Below are 21,463 nucleotides of genomic sequence, written 5' to 3' on the forward strand. Positions count from 1 at the left end.
TGTACCGGTAGGTCGCTATGACCATCTGCTTAAACGATTTATTAAAATTGCTGCATCATGACTCGCTAAGCTCAGACCTTTGCCCCCCCCCCCCCCCCCAACCGAAAAAAAAGGGGGCGTTAGCAATAACTTGTTCGATTGCGGACTGACTACGCACAACGCGCGCAGGTATCGCACCATCGCCCCGTCGCCTATTGGTAGCGGCGCGCCGCTAACGACGGACCTGTCATATCGGATGATGCCGTTGCCGCCTCGACCAGTTGCACATCTTTCAGCCAGCCCAGCGCCGTCCACAAGCATGGATCTGTCGCACAAAAGCCGTCGCCGTATCGCGGCCAAGCCAGCTGTCGGCTTCTCTCGAGATCGTGTTCCTCAAGGAGACCTTCGTTCAGCGACCAGTCGGTTGGCGAAAGACGCCGCTTCCTGGCGCGTGAACCAGGGGTACACTGAGGATGACTTCCTGGGCTGGACGCCTTTCGTTGCTGGTCGGTCTGCGTCCCCTACGACGGGCGACGTAAACTCCTTGAAGAGTAGAAACACAGGGCCACCACCTTACGGCTACGTGGATTCCCCCGCCAAGAACTCTGCAGAGTGTTCACCCAAGTCATCGTCTTCCACTTCATCGTGCTCCACGTCAACGTATTCGACTCTGACGATCTTTTCGAGTGCTGACGATTCGGATCCTTTCGACGCGCAGGGTGAATCCGAAAGACTCATCAAGATCCACGACCTAGCCGAGGAAATCGTCGCCCGAGAAGCTGCTGTGCGGGAGTGCCAACAAGATGCAGAGTTGGCGAGGAACTCGGAGGCACCATCAGGTATGGTGCGGACAAGTAAGACGTCGGCCGAAATTCTGACATCGCTGGCGACGTCCTCGTTGATGCCCCTAGCTATGGCAGCTGGTACGTCTGCGCGAGCGTCCCTCATAGCTCAGCCATCGGGCATCCAGGTCGAAAAGTCCCCGAGTTCGTGTCAGGTTCCAGCCAAGACGTCAACATCCCGGTTGGCCTCTTGTAGCACATCGACGGAAACCGTGGCGGATCAGAAGACAGCGACGTCAACGGCTACCATTTCATCACCGGCGGCGTCATCACAGTCTGGTACGAGTAGGAGAAAGAGGATGCAGGGTGTTCCGGTGAAGAGCCCCCAGGCGGACGATCCCAACTTTAGAGGAGCTGTGGTCCGGATGCAGCTGAAGATGGTCGCGGGGAAGCCTCAGCTCCAGATGGAACATTATTTCAAGTGAGGGTACTTCCTCCCTCACCCATTGACTTGTAGTAACATCCTGGGTGTGTAGCATTATTTGTATTCTTTTGTTTCGTAGCTGTCTTTTTTACGTCTTGACCTTCCAACAAGCCGTTGGAACTTAGCATAGCGAAAAGAAAACGCACACGCGAATATCCGCGCGAGTCTTTAGTAAGTGACTGGGTGAAATAAAGCTCTATTGATATCTGGCAGAGTTGTCAATGAAGACACGTCTAAACAAAAGCAGTGCGGTGGGACCTACGCGCCCACCGAGAGCCAATCGCCTCCCTTTCATAACCTGAGCCCCCCTCTCCGCGCGTGTGGGCGGGAGCGTGATTACGCGATGAAGGATAGATGTATGACTGACTTCACGAGCACGAAGCTTCGACCGCGCTGTCTGCTTAAAAGTAAACGAAAAAAACAAACAAACAAACACGAGAACACGATAACTTGCAGGTTTCCGTGCAATGACTCGTGCATGCTAAAGACAACGCTGTATCCTAAATGTGCGTCATCAATCCTAAGAGGCAAGTATACCATCATGCGAACATCCAGCCAACCACGGTCGCAAGTACACATAAACAAAGACCTTGTAACCTTTCAAGACGATTCAGTGTCACCGACCACACGAACAAACTCGTCCGTCATGCTCCTACCTGGTGGTGGTAGAGATAGAACGTAACTTCTCCCTAACTCTGCACTCCCTTATCTCTACAGGCAGGAGTGTTAGCATACGCGTAAGGAAGGTCTCTAGACCATTGCAATATTCGTTTTCCGTACACTGCAATCTTTGTCTATTGTGGTGTAGAACGCCTCCTGAGCAAACGCAGTGGCGGTTGCTTTCGGATTATCGGAAGCCGCGCCTGCGTTCACGGCCCACCAAAAACGAAGCTTTTTTTTTTTTTTTTTTTTTGTCTTGATGATGATGATGGTTGGTTGGTTGGTTGGTTGGTTGGTTTGTTGGTTGTGTTCTTTGCCAGACGTGACATTTGCCTCACTCAACGGTGGGCACGTTTCACGGGCCTGGGTTATTGTAGGTTGATGAGGGTGAATGCGGGGAAAGGGAAGGGAAAATGAGCGTATAGATAGTGTATAGACAAAGAGGGACTTTGTCTATACATTACCTATACGCTCATTTGAGCGTATAGTTGGTGTATAGACAAAGTAAGCGCCGATAGGCCCCCCCCCCTTTCCCCCCTTTCATTCTACATACTCTAATGTGGCTGCGATGTAGTACTGGCGATTGAATGTTCGCGTAGTAATACTTTGTTCTTAATGAGGATATTTATAAACTGCGTTCTTCGCTGCCGAAGCTTTTCATCGGGATTGGACGGTATTGCAGAAAGCGCACCTTACATGTACTGCAGCGTTACTTCGTCGATGTTTTTCTGCCGCCAGCGTTTTCTGTGCCGAGTTAATCTTATACTGCACGCACGATTCTTCGAAACGGGCATTATATAGGAATACTAACCGCTGTGAGGAAAATTAGGAATGTAGATTAGGTGGCGTGCGCATGCATAAAAAATGAAAGACGTTTACAAATCTTGTAATGCGAAATTAGAGCACAGTTTTTGAGGAGGAGGGAGGGGAGGGTATGCCCCCTCCTCCTCCGTACCCTTCCCTCCTCGTCTCCTACTCCTCCTCCTCCATTCCCTCCCCTCCTCCTCCAGTTCGTTTTCCCGGCTAAATTTAGCAGGAAACATTACGTCACATGACTTGGTGTCATGTCACCTATGAACAAATTCAGATTCTCCGCTAGATTTAGTGGGAAAATTGACGTCACCTGACCTCAACATCAATTCGATTCCCCGCTCAATTTAGCGGGGAATTTATTTGATGTTGAGGTCACGTGACGTCAATTTCCCCGCTAAATCTAGCGGAGGAATTGAATTTCCGCTAAATCTAACGGAGAAACTGAATTTCCCCGCTCAATTTAGCGGGGAATTGAATTGGTGTTAAATCACGTGAGGTCAATTTTCCCGCTAAATGTAGCGCGGTTACACCGACGCCGACCAACCCTGAAACGGGCGCCTAAGGGCTGCGCTCTAAGACGCTTTGGAGCTAAGCATCTGCGCAAGGCCAGTTCTACCGACCGGCGCCGACGTCTTGGCGTGACATCAGAGCCATGACGTCAATCTAGCTTCGCCACTGTTTTACCCTACCCGTTCACGTTGTGTCGTTGTGTGTCGTGTTCTTCCGTAAACCCAAACTTTAGAACGTTTTTTTTTTTTTTTTGCTCTTGTTTTTTTGTGCAGCAACATTCGCCGACGCCGAACGCAGTTGCACGACTACGCCGAGTCGAGCGATTTGGACGACGACGATGTCGTCGTCAAGAAAGAAGACTCGGAGATCCAGGGTACCTTTCGCCCCTGCTTCATTTTATATTTCTTAAATATGTTGATTTAGAGGAAGTACTCGAGGTCCAAAAGTTTTGCGCAAGAATAAATTGACTTCCACCTGAAATGAAGAGCAACTGCGCCCTCTACGTGCTCTGCAGGTCGCCGCTGAAAAAAAAATTGCCTGGTTCTGGATTTGACATTGGGACACCTCCAAGACTAGCGGGACGCTCTGCCAAACTGAGCTGACCAGGAGCTTTGCGGTCAATAGAGCAAACCTAAGTTAATAGTTGGTGGCGACTGCCAACATCCATTTGCTTGACTGACGGCTATACTTCGTCTCATCCTACGATGGACTCAAGGCCAAAGCCACGAGCCGCCAGGTCCAATCATGCTCCACGCTAAACTAGGACACGCCTAGCATTGATTAGATTTGGACGAATAATGCGTGCTCTGAATCCGAAAGCGCTGCGTCATTTTAATAGCTTCGACACTGCAAGGAGCCAGTACGTCGTGGTTTTCTTTGTAATGTAAAATTGTCGGGTCACTCATTTCTCGATCTGAACCACTATCCGCCCATTCCCATCAGTGATCCGAGACGCGGGCACCGATACGTGCATCGAATCGAAATACCACGCAATATAAGTGGCTCGTGATTGGATCTGGCAGTTCGTAGCTTCTACCTTTAGTCCATCGTAGGGTGAGACGAAGTATTGTAGAAAGCTCCGCTAGCCCTAGAAGGTCCCGCGGGAACGACTCCCGGACCACGTGGATTTCTTCAGCGGCGACCGATCGCCTAGAAGGTGCGAGTTGCAGTCCTTGTCGGGTGTAAGTAAATTTAGTATTGCTTTCGATTTTATTTGTCACCGTTCCATGGCATTCATGACATTATCTGACACATGAAGGGTCTCTCTGTCATCACCAGGCCTCGTCTGTCCAGGAAAGCAGTGTGCTTCGTGCTCTACTCGGCTAACACCATTGTGGAGGGATGCAGAGGATGGCACGCCATTGTGCAATGCCTGCGGAATCAGGTGAGTCAAGGACCGTAAACCTTTGTGTCTTCTCTAAAGCCACTCTAACCCGAAAAAAAAAATATATATAATTAGAAGTTACGTTTATAGGTGTAGCGATCACCCGCTGTCCTTGCTTCGGGTTGTTCTACCGTTTTAGTGGAAAGTTCTGTGGGCTACGCTACATTCACTGATTTTATTTGGTGCTTATATCTATATAGGCCACATGGGTGCTTCTTAATAATTGCTAATTTCATTATACATAAAGAGTCACCTGGTTGTGCTCTACGATCTCAATTTGTGGTAGGTTAGACACATAAAAGAAGGAATCTCGCTCACCAGCGCTTCATGCAAACTCTTGGAGCATATTATCTATTCTAACATAATAAACTTTCTAGACTCTCACAACCTTCTTTTCAAGCACCAGCACGGATTTCGGAAGTCCTACTCATGCGAAACTCAGCTAACAGCATTTCTAACTGATGTTTACTCAGATTTCGATTCCAATATTCAAACTGACACCATCTTCATTGAATTCTCCAAAGCATTTGACAAGGTCCCTCATCGACGTCTTTTAATGAAATTAAGATATTAATCCTCACCCCTCTGTAGTCAATTGGATTTCTGAATTCCTCACTAATCGCACTCAGTACAACTTATATTAACAATATAAAATCTACCACAAGCAGAGTAACGTTTGGCATCCCTCAGGAAACCGTTCTTGGCCTCCTTCATTTTTTAATCTACATTAATGACCTCCACCATGGCATCACTTCTGAAGTACGTTTGTTCGCCGATGATTGTGTCATCTATAGACCAATTCATTCACGCCACGATCAACTATAATCTTGCAGAACGATCTCCAACTTATAATTCAGTGGTGTTATAAATGGCAAATGGCTTTAAACTATAATAAATGTAAATCGCTATCTTTTCCCCGCAGTTCACATGTTCTATCCTCCTCTTGCCACTTTTCTGACATACCAGTAACTGCTTGTTCATCGTATAAATATCTAGGAATCCATCTGACATCTGACGTGTCATGGACCACTCACATAACATCTGTCATCGCCGATGTTAACCGCACTCTCGGATTCTTCGCCGTAACCTCAGACAAGCTACATCCTCCGTAAAACAACTAGCTTATACTACCTTGGTCAGAACTAAACTAGAATTCGCTTCTTCCATATGGTCACCGTGGCCAACCTAACCTAACCTAACCTAACTAACAGCCTGGAATCCGTTCAAAGCAGAGCCCTCCGTTTTATTTATTCAGACAATTCCCGTTACGCAAGCATATCAGGATTTCTCCAATCAGCTAACCTTGACACTCTTTCTCACCGCCGCGGGATGTCTCGTCTTTCTCTTCTTTATCGTATCTTTTATTACAACAGTCATCTCAGACAAATTTTGTTATCATCTCATACCGCATTTTCCCTCGTCTCGACCATTCTTGTAAACTCCGTCCGATTTCATCGTCTATACCGCCTTTGCGTCTATACCGCTAATAATAAACACTTTTGAAAACTCCATCGAGCAACATTGGCGGTCTCCATCTATGATACGTGGCGCACCGGGGGAGGGGGGGGGGGGGGGGGGGGGGTAAAGGTGGGTGAGGACGAGTGGCGAATCCTGCGCGCCGACATCGGGAGTCCAAAGTGAAAGATCGCGAAAGCGCGCGACAGAACATGAGAGAAAGAAACCAATGTTGCCAGCTGAAGGACGACAGTCGCAATTGTTATCGCGAAGACTGAAAACTCTCAGCAATATAAACAACGATAATTTTACGTTCTAAACAAAATTCTGAGCTATTCTAACGCTTATAAAAAGCAATATACTCATTACGCTGCATTAACTTCCCTTCTGTCGAAATCTCGGAAATCTGGTGGTTGCGCGGTTTCGTTTTTCCGAGGCGCGCCTATCCATTAGCGATGTGCGCGGCCAAAAGCGTCGCTGTTGTCAGCTTTCCACGATTGGCCAAACCATGGGCATATGAGCATTGTCAGATTGTCAACTTTGACGGTGTTAGTTTCGGATTGCGATGGCTCCTAGCTTCTACTGTGCTTTTTAAACACACCATCGAACTCGTCGTCGCACCCAATGGTAAGTAGCCAGAATAACAACTGGTGACGTCACGGCGAGGCAAATCCCAGTCGTGACGTCACGGAGGGGAACCAAAAGAGGGCGCCACCGAGACATCTCGGCGCTAATAGCCTCCGCCTATCAAAAGCCATAGCGCGAGCGAAGCCGCTTATCTGGTTTAGTTTTGCGTTGACGCGATGCCGTACACCTGCGCGCTATGCAAAAAGAAAGCTTCGAAAGGAACGGGTAGATCTATCCACCGATAAGTACGTGGATAGATCCTTAGGAAGACTGTGAAATCTAGCGAATAACACATGAAGCTAGTTGGTAACCATGTGCGGGACTCCAAAGGGCTGCCTCCATGCTCCGCCGCTTGCGGCAGCCAGAATGCATGGGAAAATTGCGGAACTTTTCCTCTCGAGTTAGTATATATGAACTCTGGTGGGGGCAAGCTACCAACCGTTATGAAGGCTATAGGGCCGTTCGCATCTGTCCATCCATCCGTTGGACACGAAGCGCGTGATTGAATCCGAGTCCCCACCGAACTCTGAAAAATCGTCTTCAATACATGCTCGGGGCATGAGGTCAAGCAACGGCGGACAGGCGACGGCACGAACTTTTGAAAAGGGTCTGTTATACCGCCGGAGCTCGACACTCTACAACGCAGGCTCTATTCTACTCCTCTCCCTCAGTTTGTCACTGTATGCAGAGCGCAAGTTGGTCTGCTCCTTGAGCAGGGGTTCCGTTGACGTCCGAACGCAGAGCTCTGATTGGCTCCGATTGGAAGGATAGTGGGTAGACCTCGAGGCAGTTTGAGGTCTACCCACTATCCCTCCATCAAAGCCAATGAGTGCTCGGCATTCTGACGTCAGTGCATCCTCTGAGCAAGGAGCAGACGAACTTGCTCTCCGTAAAAGTGCACTTTTCAAACACCTTTGTTTTGTTTTTTATTATTCCGATGCATGCGGTTGGCCGCTCTTTCTATCGCCACTTTGCAAGTTTTGTTTTCCATGTTTTTCGCGCAGATACAAGAAGTACAAGGTGCGTTGCAGCCGGTGCTGGCACATTCCAAGGAAGAACGAGAACACGAGGCAGCGCTGCAACGAGTGCGGAGAAGCGCTGCGCTTCGTGTTGAGAAAGTCTTCCATGCCATGATCACCAGCGCTGCGCTGAATCCCGCCTCTGGAATTTTTTGTTTCTATAACCGGAACCAAGTTGGGCTGCCTTGCACAAGGATTGCGTGTCTTAGATGCCTCTGTGTATACCTTACATAATCTTAACCATATACACGGCTGGAGGAAACATCACCTGAAAGCAAACATCAAAATGTTTGGAATTAATACTTTGTTTTTCGTTTTTAACTACAGCGTGTCACTTTTTTTTCTTCCAATCTTCTCTCCAAATAAAAGTTTTTTTGTTTTTTTTTTAATAATCTAAATTATATACATTGCTTAACGCTTTGCCTCCGTCCAAATATAGTGCTATAGTGGTCCGAAACAATTCGCCAAGTTTCATAACAAACCGTTATCGTATTTAAAGCCATATTTAGTTGTTTTTTGAACGCTTCAATAGGAAAAATGGAACCCGTTTTCGGCTATAGCTAGCGCCATTCAACTCCATGTAATCCTAGGCTTCGTTGGCTGCCATTTTCCCAGTTTAAAATTTCCAAAAAATCGCTTATAACTTTCGAATCTGAAGCCGGCAAGCTCTGAAACTTGGGAACCTTGTCCGGATAGCCCAACCTTTAGGTGAAGACTGAGCGTGGGGTTGTGTATAATAAAGTTTTGCAACAAACACACATTTTTAATTCTTTTTTTTTTTTTTGGGGGGGGGGGGGGGGGCGACAATTTGTACATATACAGTTCTGCGTTTACACTACCTGGATATCTTATTCAGTTCACCTCGCTGTTTTTTTTTTTTTTTCCCTTTTCTTTTCGCTGTATTTTGTTTTGTCCTAACTTTCCAAACGACGAAAGCTGCAGATCCGACGATTTCAATCGAAGCGTCGTAGAAAGCCGTGGACATCATACTACTTTTGAGTGCACTATTCGTGCTCAGACCGATCACGTGCTTTGCTCCTTCGCTCTGATTGGCCCGCCCAGTTCGTAGCCTTCGCCCTTTGGGACAGTTATGTTAAATCGAAGAGTAGAAGACTCGGCAACGTCACGTCTCCATAAAAGAAGGAAGCTCTTGAAGTTTGAGTGTTGCCCTTAAAATGTGCAATATGCAGATTGATTTAACGTTATTTTTGTTGTCTTTCTATTAGGTTTGCTATTTAACAAAAGAAAAGAGCTTAGTTTTGTTTTTCAAACTTTCGACTCTTATGTACTGTACGACTCCCGAGGTGCGATTGGTTTACTGTATGTGTTAGTGCGAACAGTGATTCGAATCAAAATGCGCTTCTCGCATTGTTAAGAAAAGCCGGTCGTCGTAATTTTTCCTTGCACCGTCAAGGCTATGAATGGCACAACACTCTTTGATTCGATCCACTACTAGCACGTTCTTAGTTAATTACCTATTCTTGTTTTCACGAGTTCTCCTGTTCGAATTGGAGTGTTCGTTTAATCTCCGGTCGTCACCCAGGAACATTTCAAGCTTTAATCAATTTCCTCACTAGTCACACCGGTAGGGCCTTTATTGCTACGTCGGACACAGTTGTTCCGTCGACTAAATATTAAATGTTTTACAACATCCGAAATGTCGTGTTTCTTTCATTCGGGTATCGCATTTTGTAGACATGGCTTGCACGGACGTCTCATCAGCTGTAACCATTTTGGTGATATCGCTGCTGAATTATTTTTCTTGCAAGAAATGGAATGATTACCAACATGATATAATGATGTCACCGCATGCCACGAATCACTTTTTTTTAAAAATTTTCTGTGCGAGAAGTTGTTTATAACTTGTTGAAGCTGGCCACTTGAACGGCTCGGGTCTTTGTTTATTTGACAAAACCGTCGAGAACAACCATCTAAAAACAACCACTTTCCTTTTTTTTTTTGTTTTTGACATAGGACGACGTCTTTTATTTTTTTTGCGCTTGGAAGGAGGTGCAAAGTTGGGAGGTCGATGTCACGAACACTTGGTCACGGAAGTGACGTCACGCATACCACCGGAGAGGAACCGCGCACTGCGCAGGCGCGCCCTTCTTTTTTATCAGCTGGCTTGCTCGATTGCTCGCGTTGGTACAAAACAAATACATATGGCGAGCACATGTATCTGAATTCAACCCAAAGTGTTGCCCGCACAATCAATTGTAGTTCGACAGCGTCTGGTTTGCCCTTTTAACGGCCTCATATCCACGTTCTCGGACGAACCGAATAGGCAAAAAAACACGAAAGCTTGCCTTCAAACCTTTCTCGACTCTTTTGGTACAGCCCCCGTCGCGGCGTTTTGTCAAGAAGGCCGATTTTGCTCTGGTTTTTTCCCAAAAGAACGAGGAATGCATGTCTCATACGGTGACTTCCGCCCACCGCCCCAGACCGGAAGTGTGCCCGACGCGCCACCATCGCGGCGTGACGTAGGAGCGTTGAGTTCGTGTATACATAAGCTACACTTATGCGGTTTGTGCGAGTGAGTTATACGCCCGGGGGGACATTATGTGGGTGGCTAATCTTTGCGATAAGTCGGCTAATTATTTACAATTCACTAACTTTTTAATTAATGAAAATAGTCATTGGTTCCAATTAGAAACTTGCTCAGCGTTATCGAAAGCCACTAAATCAGTCATTTTCTGAAAAACTTTCAGCGCGTGAGAAGCGTATTAGTGCATTGAAGTTTCCACTCGGCGAGCAGGTAGGTACAAGGCTAGCGGTTTCGGTAAGGAGCCCGCGCAATTCTTTTGTCTCTTATCTAGCCCCAGCCCTGTACCTACTCCACGAGTGGTAACTTTAGCGCACAACTGGGCTTCTCACGCGCTCGAAGTCTTTCTAATAATTACTGATTTATGGGTTTTGGACGACGCTCAGCAAGTTTGTAATTGGAACCATATGTCCATTTTCACTAACTAAAAAGTTAATTAGGAAATTTTAATTAATTAGCCGACTTATCGCAAAGATTAGCCCCCCAAATAATGTCCTCTGGGCGTATAACTCACTCGCACAAACCGCGTAAGTGTACCTTTCACGGCAATTTTTGTAAAACAAATCTGTAAGAATTAAAAAAAAAAAAAAAAATTCCCTGTATATAGTATATATACATATTTATGTGTGTGTATGCATGTATGTATATATTTTTTTACTTCTGGAGGAAAGAAAAAATAATGACGGCAGTTTAAGAAACAAACGCCGCAAGCATTTCGAATTCCTGTATGGTGAAAGTAATAATTTATCTACCTGAGTAAAAAAAAAAAGAGTTTTTAGAGTTTTTTTTAATTTATTGCTTAATTTTAAATAGTGAACGATGAACTGAGCCGGCCAAAGTTTCTATTCTAATGTCTTGCACTAAAACCCATTGATACCCAAGTGTGATACCCGTGAGCTGTGTGTATAAACTCGTGGTTCTTCCTGACATTTTTGTTTTTTGAGGTTGGAACAACAATAGTGACTAAGCCTTATGGATTTGGTTTTATAAATGTCTAACATAAAATTTAGCATTTTGTTCTTTTTCGTGTGATTCGTGCGTGACCAACTTTCTGGGACATTCCGTGCAAAACATGTTTTTATGGACCTATCAAAATGCTAATTGATTTACGTTTTCTTTTACCTAGACAATTAGAGCCCCGGGAACATTACCATCTCCTGTCAAGAAAATCAGAAATTGATAATTATGTGAACGTGCGCGCCCATATGGGCTTAATGCAAACACAATTCGTAGAACCGTGGAATAAAAACCATACCCGCCCAAAGGTTTAATTACTGCTTCTTGATGTTGTATGACTGTCATCTAAAATATTCCCGGGGATCATTTACGATGTTTGTTGTTCAGTTTAAATTCTCATTTTAGCGCGTGAGCCGAGGCGTTGATGTCCCGGAAAAATGGGGATGGCCATGGGCGCACTGTTGTGTGTTGCTCTGATTGTAACTTAGCCAACTTTTGCTTTCGAGCTCTTTCCAATGAAGCAGAGAACAAAACAATGTTGTACACGACGGCGTTCCAAGGAACGACGTTCCTGCAACGCGTTCCTTTCGGGAGGAAGAAAAAAACGAGGCCGTTCTGCCTTCTGCCTATAGCATAAAAGGAACGGCTTTTTTTTTTCTATTTATTGGCCATTAGGCTTTTTTAAAATGTCTGTTCCAGTGGCAAAAAGCCACTGGAACAGAACGATACCCTCTCCACATGGTATTAACGTATGATACGGGATACTCCCCAAATTTTTTTAACCCTGTGTGTAAATACGTAGATCTTTATTTTTCCGAGCTGGCATGAAATGGAGACAGTTGAGGTGACAAGATGACAAGTGCGACCCCTCCACATAGAGAACCGCTCACCGGAATTTGTGCGCAGCTTTCATCGATCGCTCAAACAAGACAATACATCTCTATTGGAGGACAGGCAGCTGGTGTTGGCGGTGCCCCGCTCGCGACTACGGTCACTCCGTCAAGTTCGGCGTTCGCGTCGCCCAAGTGCAGCAGGTAGCAATATACAGGCTGCCATATTGTAATACACAGTAGAGGGCGCTTTTATAGTCTTCGAGCTGTCTGGACGTGCAGGGGGAAAGGACAAGGCCGAGTTAGAGTATACGAAAATACGAGAATGGACCTTTCCCGAAGAGCGTTCTGCGCACCCGCGAGCGCCCGATGCCAAGTGGCGGAAGTCGGCATGAAAGATCGAGGAAATTCGGGAGGAGGCTGTGGATCAGCGAGTAGAACACGTAATAGGTGACCGGCGTTTGAGCCGGAAGTTTCGTCATCCGAAGCGAGGCACCACGTGACTTCACGCTTCCGGTTCGTCCGGTGCCGGTCGCGGTTCGTCCAGCTGCATCAAGAGCCCTTCTAGGCGTGGTGGCAGTGCTGTATTCGCGGTGAAAATGGCTTACAGCTCCGCGGTACGTTGTTCTAACGCAAGCCATAGAGGGCATAAGATGTTCCAGTTCCCGTGTAACAAAGCATGGAAGCAACGATGGGCCGTCGCTGTTAAGCGAGTGAAAGAGCGAGATGACCTGTGACAGACAAACGTCGGTGACCGTTTATGCGCGGCCAATATTGTTACAGGCCAGTACAACGTGTTCTCTCTTCGGGTAGGGTCAGCGGGAAATAACGATCTCTAACAGTTTTTTTGGCACCCAACAAAAGCGTCTCGATTATTCCACGAAGGGGTGAGCACTGGTTGTCGTACAAGGCATCTGCGAGAACGCGGGATGCGATCTCGCAGGCAATCAGTTCATGGCACGACGTTTCGTCAACATACAGTGCCATTGCCAGGCCGTTTAGTCGTTACATCGACAGCTCGGATTAACATTTTCTGTGATGAGCCGCCGCAGACTGTTCCCGGGAAGCGGCGTGGATGAGTGGCTTGCTATAATATAAATAAACAAAAGGGCAGGTCAGCTTTTGGTAATATAAAGAAACAAAAGCAAATGGGCAGCACCTTCATATTGACGGATAATAAAGCAGTAGCACGACCCTGCGTAGCTCATATCAAAATCGGTGCTCGTTTTTGTATGCTTCCTTACTCGACATCATTAAAAACGTGAGGGAAGGGGGAAGGGGGGGGGGGCAGAGGGTTATTGTAGTTCACGGGGGACAACTTAGTTGAAGTACCAAAAACGCGTGAGTGTTTAAAAGCAAGGATTGTCACGTAGTCAGATGTCGTCGAAACTAACTTTCGCACGGAAGTGGCGTTTTAATCGCGCGAGAAGACATACTAGCTGAGTTTGAAACACCGTCTAACCGACTTTCCCCGTCTTAAGCTTTTGATTGCCTGAAGATTTTCTTACCCAGGCTTAGGTGTTCTAACAAAATGAGAAAAGTATGCCATACCTCTGACCGGGCATTTCAGCTGGCCGTGTCTTACGGCTTACATTCGCGCCTATTTCGGTCGGTGATGTGATCTAACGTAACCATCAAAAATAAACAGAACCCAAATGAAAAACGCAGGCTCAAAAGGAAAACGAAACATCCAACCTGAGTTTTCATGCGAAGATCCGGAAAGCGCGGTGCGAGTGCAGCTTCCGCCGGCCGCACTCGCTCTGCGCTTTCGTGGCCGTTCTCGATGCTTCTGGGTACCGATTAGTACTTAACATATCTGTAGACGTACATTGAGACGTTCAGAAGTGCGTAAGTCACCCAGCAGCAGAGGAAGGTGGCCCGGATTGATCGGGTTTCGACACCCGCACACGCTTCCGTAGCCGTCATGGGGCTGCGTCGGCTGCTAGCTACGAACCGGAAGTGAATATTAGGGAGGCACTCACTTGATCGAATGACGTTTTAGCGAACGCGCACGTTTCATCGAATGACACTTTAGCGAATAGTCGGACGCCGCGAAGCGGCGTTTTCGGGTGGGCCAAGTGAGTTCATATTTTTGTAATGAGTTGCCACAGACTGTCGCCGCGAAGCGGCGTAAAGCGCAGCGCGACGGATGGGTTAACGCGCACCCCCGTTATTCGCTAAAACGACCATTCGCTCAAATGTCGCTGTTCGCTAAAATGTCATTCGCTCTCGTGATATGGACCCGAATATTACCCAGAGTGCTTTGAGGCTGCTGCCAAACGCCGGTCACCTATTGCAGCATATATATAATTGTGTTACACAAAAAAAAAGTGGACGTAAAGAAAAACACGACGTTTGGGTGGACGCCACGGATGACTCTTTTAAAAGTAGCGTTGGGCAGGCGCCGCTGCTCAGAGTGCGAAGAAACGGGTAGCGTAGCTCCCAGTATCGATTGGTAGCGCAGGTAGGTCACTTTCTCGATTTTTAGTTCGTGCAGCCACCGCCTGGTGCCGTCGGTATGTGGAGAAGGTCCATTGAGCTTTCTGTCCTGTAAGCCTTTGCGCATACGTGTACACCTTCGCCCCTGAACCCTTTGCCATGATGCGACTGGTGCGTTTTACCACGTCTATGAAAGTGAACCTTCGATTTCCGCCTGATGACGTCGTAGAAGTGTCGCGCTGTCGCCGGTCGCGACCCTGGCGGTGTCCCAGAAGTGGTTGTGGCATGTGGCACATGTGGCAGACGGCCGCCCATGCGGCTGCGGTGCGCTCTCCAATGTGGAGTTGGCACGCCGCGATGACAGTGACACTCGCGTTCGCTACGTGCTTTTAGCCGGCATGTTTACGACCGACCGTCAGGATCGCGACATCCGACATCATGACATCTCCGGCTTCTGTGACGTCATTTGATGCTACGTCGAGACCACTTTTGATGTATGGGTATAGGACGCTAAACGCACCAGTCGGAGACGCGCACCAGGCACCATTGCTTGCGCCACCTAGCCTAAGTCTTAAAGGACCAACATATGATTCCAGTTACCCTTCGAGCCGATCCCCCCCCCAACTATCACCAGTCGCTGTGGGATATCACCAAAATGACCTTTAGAAAATCGTGCAAAAAAAAAAAAAAAAAGAACTAAAGAAAAAAACGTCGTCCCGCTACACCGATTGAATGACTACCTTGTCAGCGTGCACCCATTTTATAGGCCACATAGCATCTTTCTCTACGCGGACGATCCAGACCCGGGTTGAGAAAAGACAAATGAAGTGGCACCTGAGAGCCCAGAAGACCGGGTCGAGCTTGTGGGATTCGCCCTTTTGGGGCTGTCACCACTTAGAAACACAAAGGTTCCATGGGTCCGGATAAAGACGTGTTTATTGACTGCAATGTCAATCGCTTCGCTCTTAGACAATGAAAAGTCTGGGCGCTGGCTCGTTTGCCAGTATCACCCGGTCGGTTTCCCGCGCTGCCGCATTAGACAGATTCACGGGAAGTCGGAGGCCCACAAAGAAAAACCGAGCTCCGTAGAGCCAGGGCCTCCGCCGACGAGAGCCCCTGGCCCACCTTCGGGACCAGCTTATGTAGCCTCGGAGAATGGACGCGCCCGGGGAGGCCACTAGCAGTCGCGTCCATTATAACTCTCAAGGGTGTGCCGAAGGCGCGTTCACCCAACTGGGCAAGGGAGAGCCGGCCCCTTCGGGGAATTCGGCCTCGTGGTTCCTTGTATCCGGGAGGCCGACGCCATTGGTGACGACGGCTCCCACGGCCTGCTCGAAGCTAGGCCTGGATAGGGATAGAGGGGACCCCATGGTTCCCACACTCCCCCCTTCTCAAGGCTAAGGTAGGCCTAAAAACAAAATGGCCTACCGGCTCTCCAAAACAAAATAAAAAAAAAACGAAACGCTAGAGCGAAAGAGCATGCCGCGAAGAAAAACAAAGAAATAAAAAAAACGATCAGCGCTCGGTACATGCTGAAAAAAACGCTAGCTCGCTGCTTGCAAGTGGACCCTGGGTGCAGCCGGACTCTGCAGCCCACGGTTCTTGGCAGGCTTACCGGGAGCAGCGTTGAAATGTCCGTGTAGTGGCATGACTTGGGCAGGAAGGACGGCCCGGACACTCCACGGCGAAATGTTCGGAGGATCGTGGAAAGTACGGTGGCTGGTCGTCTCTCCTTGGGGACGCACCATGCGGCACGGGCACTGTCACCGAGTCCGTGACGCGGATGCGAGCTGCTTGCTGTCGGCACGGGTCCACAGCTTGGGTCTGCGACGAGATGCCACGTGTTGCTGGCCTGGAGACGAGTCCAGGCAGGGGGAGGGTGGCTGCCGCCATCTTGGCCAGCAGCCGAGGAGCCGGATCTGGACAGGCAGGCCGGATGGATGGATGGATGGATGGATGGATGAATACGGCTGAGCCCTTTGGATCGGGCGGTAGCTTACGCCACCTAGCCATTTTGTTTTACCATTTAAGCTTAGAATATTTAAATGTGAAATCTATATTCACTCCGCAGTGCAAAGAAAGTGAGGCTATGAAACCCCCTTGCCATCAGTGAATAAGAAAATACCTAGTTTTCTCTCGATTTCTGCCACCATTCACTTAATCTTTGCTTGGTAATCTCTACAGTCTTGAAATCCACTCTCCCTTCGCTGTCTCTAAAACCCAATGACTTTATTAAATCTATGTTGTCTTCGGTAGGCATAGGGTGAAGCCCTTTACAGTAGACTATCAAGTGCTCAGCCGTCTCGTCCTCCTCTCCACAAGCAATGCACACTGTATCCATTTCCTGGTACTTCACTCTGTATGTTCTGGTTCGCAGAACACCCGTTCTTGCCTCAAACAGCAATGAGCTTCCCCTAGAATTGTCATAAATGCTTTCTTTGGCAATAACTCTTTTGTTTAATCTATAGCTTTCCAGAGCAGTCTTTGTCTGCATTCCCTCTAGCCACCGATCCCTTTCTGTGGCCTTAACTTTCTTCTTAACTGAGACTTGCTCTTCCGTATCTTCGCTATAGCCCAAAAACTTTCCTCTTAATTTCCTAGTGCGCTGTCTCCACTTTGTGTCTACACTCCTCATGTATAAATAGCTGAAAACCTTTCGTGCCCATTGCTCCCCATCCATTAGCCTCAACCTATCCTCAAATTCTACCTTGCTCACCGCTTCCCTGCTCTAAAATGATGCCCATCCCATGTCTCCTTGTACTCCCTGGTTTGGCGTTTTGCAATGCGCCCCCAAAGCCAGTCTACCTACTCCGCGCTGTTTTATTTCTAGTTTCGCATGCACTTCGGATTTCATGCATAGCACTGCGTTTCCAAAAGTCAAGCCAGGCACCATGACCCCTTTCCAAATCTCTCTCACCACCTCATACCTGTTGTAATTCCAAAGTGCTCTATTTTTCATTACAGCTGCATTTCTGTTGCCCTTACCTATTATATACTTTTCATGGTCTCTGAGATATTCTGCACCATCACATATCCATACTCCTAGATACTTGTATTTACTAGCTCTCTCAACTGTAATATTCTGTATCTTCAGCCTCTCAACTTCATCCTCGTTAAAAATCATGACTGCCGATTTTTCGCTACTGAATTCTAAACCTAATTCCTCTCCTTCCCTACCACAGATGCTCATTAATTCCTGCAACTCTGTCCTGTTGTTAGCCATCAGTACAATATCATCCGCATACATCAATCCCGGTAAGGATTGCTGAATTTTTTGGCCTAGCTTACTGTAAGAAAGGTTGAACCCGAGCCCACTCTTCTCTAGTCTATCCTCCAATCCTCTCAGATACAACATAAACAGCAAAGGCGATAACGGGCACCCCTGCCTAAGGCCTCGTCTTATCTCTATTTTCCCTGTCGCCTTTCCTTCCCATGTTATAATCACCTTGTTATCTTTGTAAATGTTCCTTAATAGTGCTGTTAGTCCTTCATCTAGGTTTAAGTTCTCCATTATGTCCCACAGGTTTCTTTGGTTCACATTGTCATAGGCACCCTTGATATCCAGAAATGCCAGCCAGAGCTGTCTGTTTTCTTTTTGCGCTATTTCTATACACTGTGTTAGAGAAAATAAGTTGTCCTCCAACCTTCTTTGTTTTCGAAACCCGTTCTGTAACTCGCCCAGTATGCCCTCGCAATCTACCCATTCCTCCAGTCTGTTCTTTATAATCTGCATTACCAACCTGTAAATAACCGGTGTCACGGTTATAGGACGATAATTTCTAATATCAGACTTATCTCCCTTTCCCTTATATATCATACTCATCCTACTAAGCCTCCATTCATCTGGAATATTTCCTTTTGTTATCATGGTACTCACTACCTCCCTTAGTTTTGCCTTAGATTTAGGACCCAAATTCTTCACCAGCTTGATAGGGATACCATCTGTGCCTGTCGACGTGCCACTAGGGACTTTTCGTTCCGCCTTTTCCCATTCTCTTTGTCCTAAATCCGCGATGTCACAAACTGGACTGCTACTTCCTTCGGTTCTCCTATCTTCCACATGTACCCGTTCCCGAAATTTCTCCTCCATCACTGCTCCTATATATTGTATCGCATCATCTCCCTCTAATTGATCTCCCTGATGCGAGAGTATGAACCTCTGTCTAGCTTGCGTTGTTTCACCGAGTGAGTTCAAGTGCTCCCAAAACTTCTTGGCAGCATTTCTATCTTTCTTACTTACATTACTCATCCATTCCTCACCCTTTCTCTGAATTTTCGCATTGATCAAACTGGATGCCTCTCGGCGACATGTTACAAAATTGTCCCATTTTCTTTTTACTTCCGTTTCGGACTCCCCACTACGCTTGGAATACCTGTGTTCTCTAGAGGCTTCCTGACGTTTTTGTATCGCTTGCTTCACTTCTTTGTCCCACCAACTTTTTGGTCTATGTCCTTGCTTCCCCTTTCGTTTACTCTTAACTTTGTCTAGTTCTAGAGAAAAAAGCCTAGTTAGGCTCTCATAGGTCCAATCTGTATGCCATTGCCCTGAAACTGCTGCCTCTATTCTTTCAACAACTATTTCCAACTCTTTGTCGCTGCAGAAAGTTTGCTTTGAATTATGTTGTCTAGTTTCAGCATTTACTTCTCTGGCGAAATTCAGCTTAATACGTTTGTGATCACTACCAAGACTTTTGGAACCTTCTTCATCTATTTTCATGACTTGTAACTTACCATATATTTTGTGTGACATGAGTACGTAATCTATAGTTGAATGCAGATTGCCAGTTTCCCAAGTTATGTGCCCGTCACACTTCTGACTGGTATTACATAAAACTAAGTCATGTTTTTCCACCAGTTCTAGTAATATGCTTCCAGTTGAGTCCGTATACCCATCCAGACCCTCAATATGGGCATTCATGTCTCCCATAATAATTATTTCGGAGCCTTCGCCTAGTTCACTAATGTCTCTTGATATGCAATCAATCATTTTTCTGTTTTCCTCTTTAGCACCTGTCCCTGTCCATAAGTAAACCACTCCAAGGACTGTTGATTCCCCAGCGACTTTTCCTTTCAGCCACAAATGTTCGGCGCACTCCTTTCTGATCCTTTGAAAGTTCATATTCTTCTTAATAAATGCTCCAATTCCACCTCCCTTCCTCGTTCCCTCCATTCTGTTGCATTCTTCCCACACATAGTGAGGGTTGCAAGGTGGCTGCTCCATGTCTCTGAGATGTGTTTCCACAAACCCATACACCATTAAATCCTCCTTTCTTAGTTGCTCCTCCACCTCTTCCCATTTTAACCTATTTCTACCACCCTGCATGTTAATATATCCAATGTCTGATTGTGCTGATTTTTTATACCTGTTCTTACGTTTTCTCCTCTTTTTAACCCTGGGTGCCTCTCCTGACTTTGTTGGGTTTTCAGTTACTTCAGTGCCCCCAGGGCCCTCGGTCCCCCCAAAAAAGCAGTCACCGTGCGGCTCATCCTATCCCCCACCCTGTAACCCGTGGCCTCACTGTAGTGAATGCCATCTGCAAAAGGGCGGGAGCCAGCCTCGTACACTTCTCTGTTTACTTCCATTACGTCGTACCGAAGCTGTCGACTCATACCCTTAATTACTCCGTTGGCTTCGACAACCCTCCTCTCCGTTAACCCGGACTGCCCCCGAACTTCTGGAATGGTGCACACAACCACATGCACATTCTCAGACACGTCCCTCAGCTTACGTATTCCCACGTTTAGCTGCTTTCCGAGGTTCTGGCTCCTACCCTTCAGCACATCATTAAGCCCCGCATGAACTATTACTAGGTTCCTTCCCTCCCGGTTATCCCACACCCCCTCACGTGCTGCGGTCATAGCATCCACCATACACTTCCCTGGCTGGACCTCTACGGTTACCCTCTGGTCTCCCTTCACCCTGTTATGTACACCCCTCCTAACCCGTGCTACGTTAGAGCTCCCCACTACCAGTACCCTAGATCCCCCTGGTGCCTGCGCGCCTTTGTCCTGCGACTTATCTCCTGTCACCTGACTGCCCGACGCCTGCTGCTCGAAGGCGCCATTGAGCTGAGGTTCAATCAGCTCTCCAGCGTCGTCGAGCCCGCCTGCCAACAGGCCGGACTCCCGACCACCAGGGACCCCAGCCTGCAGACTGGTGGTTCGTCCCGCTAGAACTGACACTTCCTCCTTTCTTCCCTCGCTACTCTCACTCGCTCGAATTACCCCTTCCAGGCGCTCTACCCTATTGTCACACTCCCTCTTACGCTCCTCTAAACCCACCTTCCATACTTCCCCCAGCTCTTCCGCCTGCTTCTCGAGGCCGACCCGCTGCTCCCTCTCATGATTAAGCTGCCTAGTCAGCTCCTCTACCTGGGCCTCGAGACCCACCCGCTTCTCTCCTTCTGCCTTAAGCTGGGCCTCAATCTCCCGAAATCTACCCTCCCATTCCCCAGTTACCTGCTGAAGCTTCACACAAAGCCGACACTCGAAACTCACCTCCGCCGCCACCTCCAGGCTCCCGAAACCCGTCTCCTCCAGGTAACACCACCTCCCACACCCCTCGCACTGCACCAACTCGTCCCCACCCTTGTCATGCCGACCCAAATCTAGACCCATGTCTAGACCGGGAACAAACCGTCCCTTCCCGCCAAAAATTCAAACAGAGCCTACTTTGCGAAACTAACGTTAACTGCTGCTGTTCAAACCTAATACTGCTACCGCATAGTCACTTCCAATCAACTCTCAAAAAAAGAGAGAGAAAAGAAGAAAAACTGGCACTTAGCTTCGGATGCTCGAGGAGAACCAGGAAACACGTCCGCTCACCGCAACTCAGTCGAGAGACTCGGCGACGGCGACGATGACGCTCCCTGGCGTCAATGCCGCTTCGGTGTGGAACCATGACCCAGGAACCGCCGGGAACTGGAATGCCGCCTGCGCTCTGCCCCCCTCTCCGGTTTCGTTCCCCAAGAAGGAAGCTTCG

The 21,463-nt window shown here is 47.7% G+C and overlaps 1 protein-coding gene across 1 annotated transcript; it reads left to right on the top strand.

Moving 5' to 3' along the window:
- The first annotated feature begins 298 nt into the window (after positions 1–298).
- Positions 299–7,828, top strand: LOC8050586 (uncharacterized serine-rich protein C215.13-like). The gene is made up of 4 exons (XM_029971401.2): positions 299–1,242; positions 3,501–3,601; positions 4,522–4,612; positions 7,699–7,828. Exons 1-4 carry the CDS (start codon positions 299–301, stop codon positions 7,826–7,828), a joined length of 1,266 nt encoding a protein of 421 aa, XP_029827261.2.
- Positions 7,829–21,463: the final 13,635 nt, after the last annotated feature.

Source organism: Ixodes scapularis, unplaced genomic scaffold (assembly GCF_016920785.2).
Source record: "Ixodes scapularis isolate PalLabHiFi unplaced genomic scaffold, ASM1692078v2 PGA_scaffold12__126_contigs__length_90152505, whole genome shotgun sequence".
Taxonomy (NCBI): domain Eukaryota; kingdom Metazoa; phylum Arthropoda; class Arachnida; order Ixodida; family Ixodidae; genus Ixodes; species Ixodes scapularis.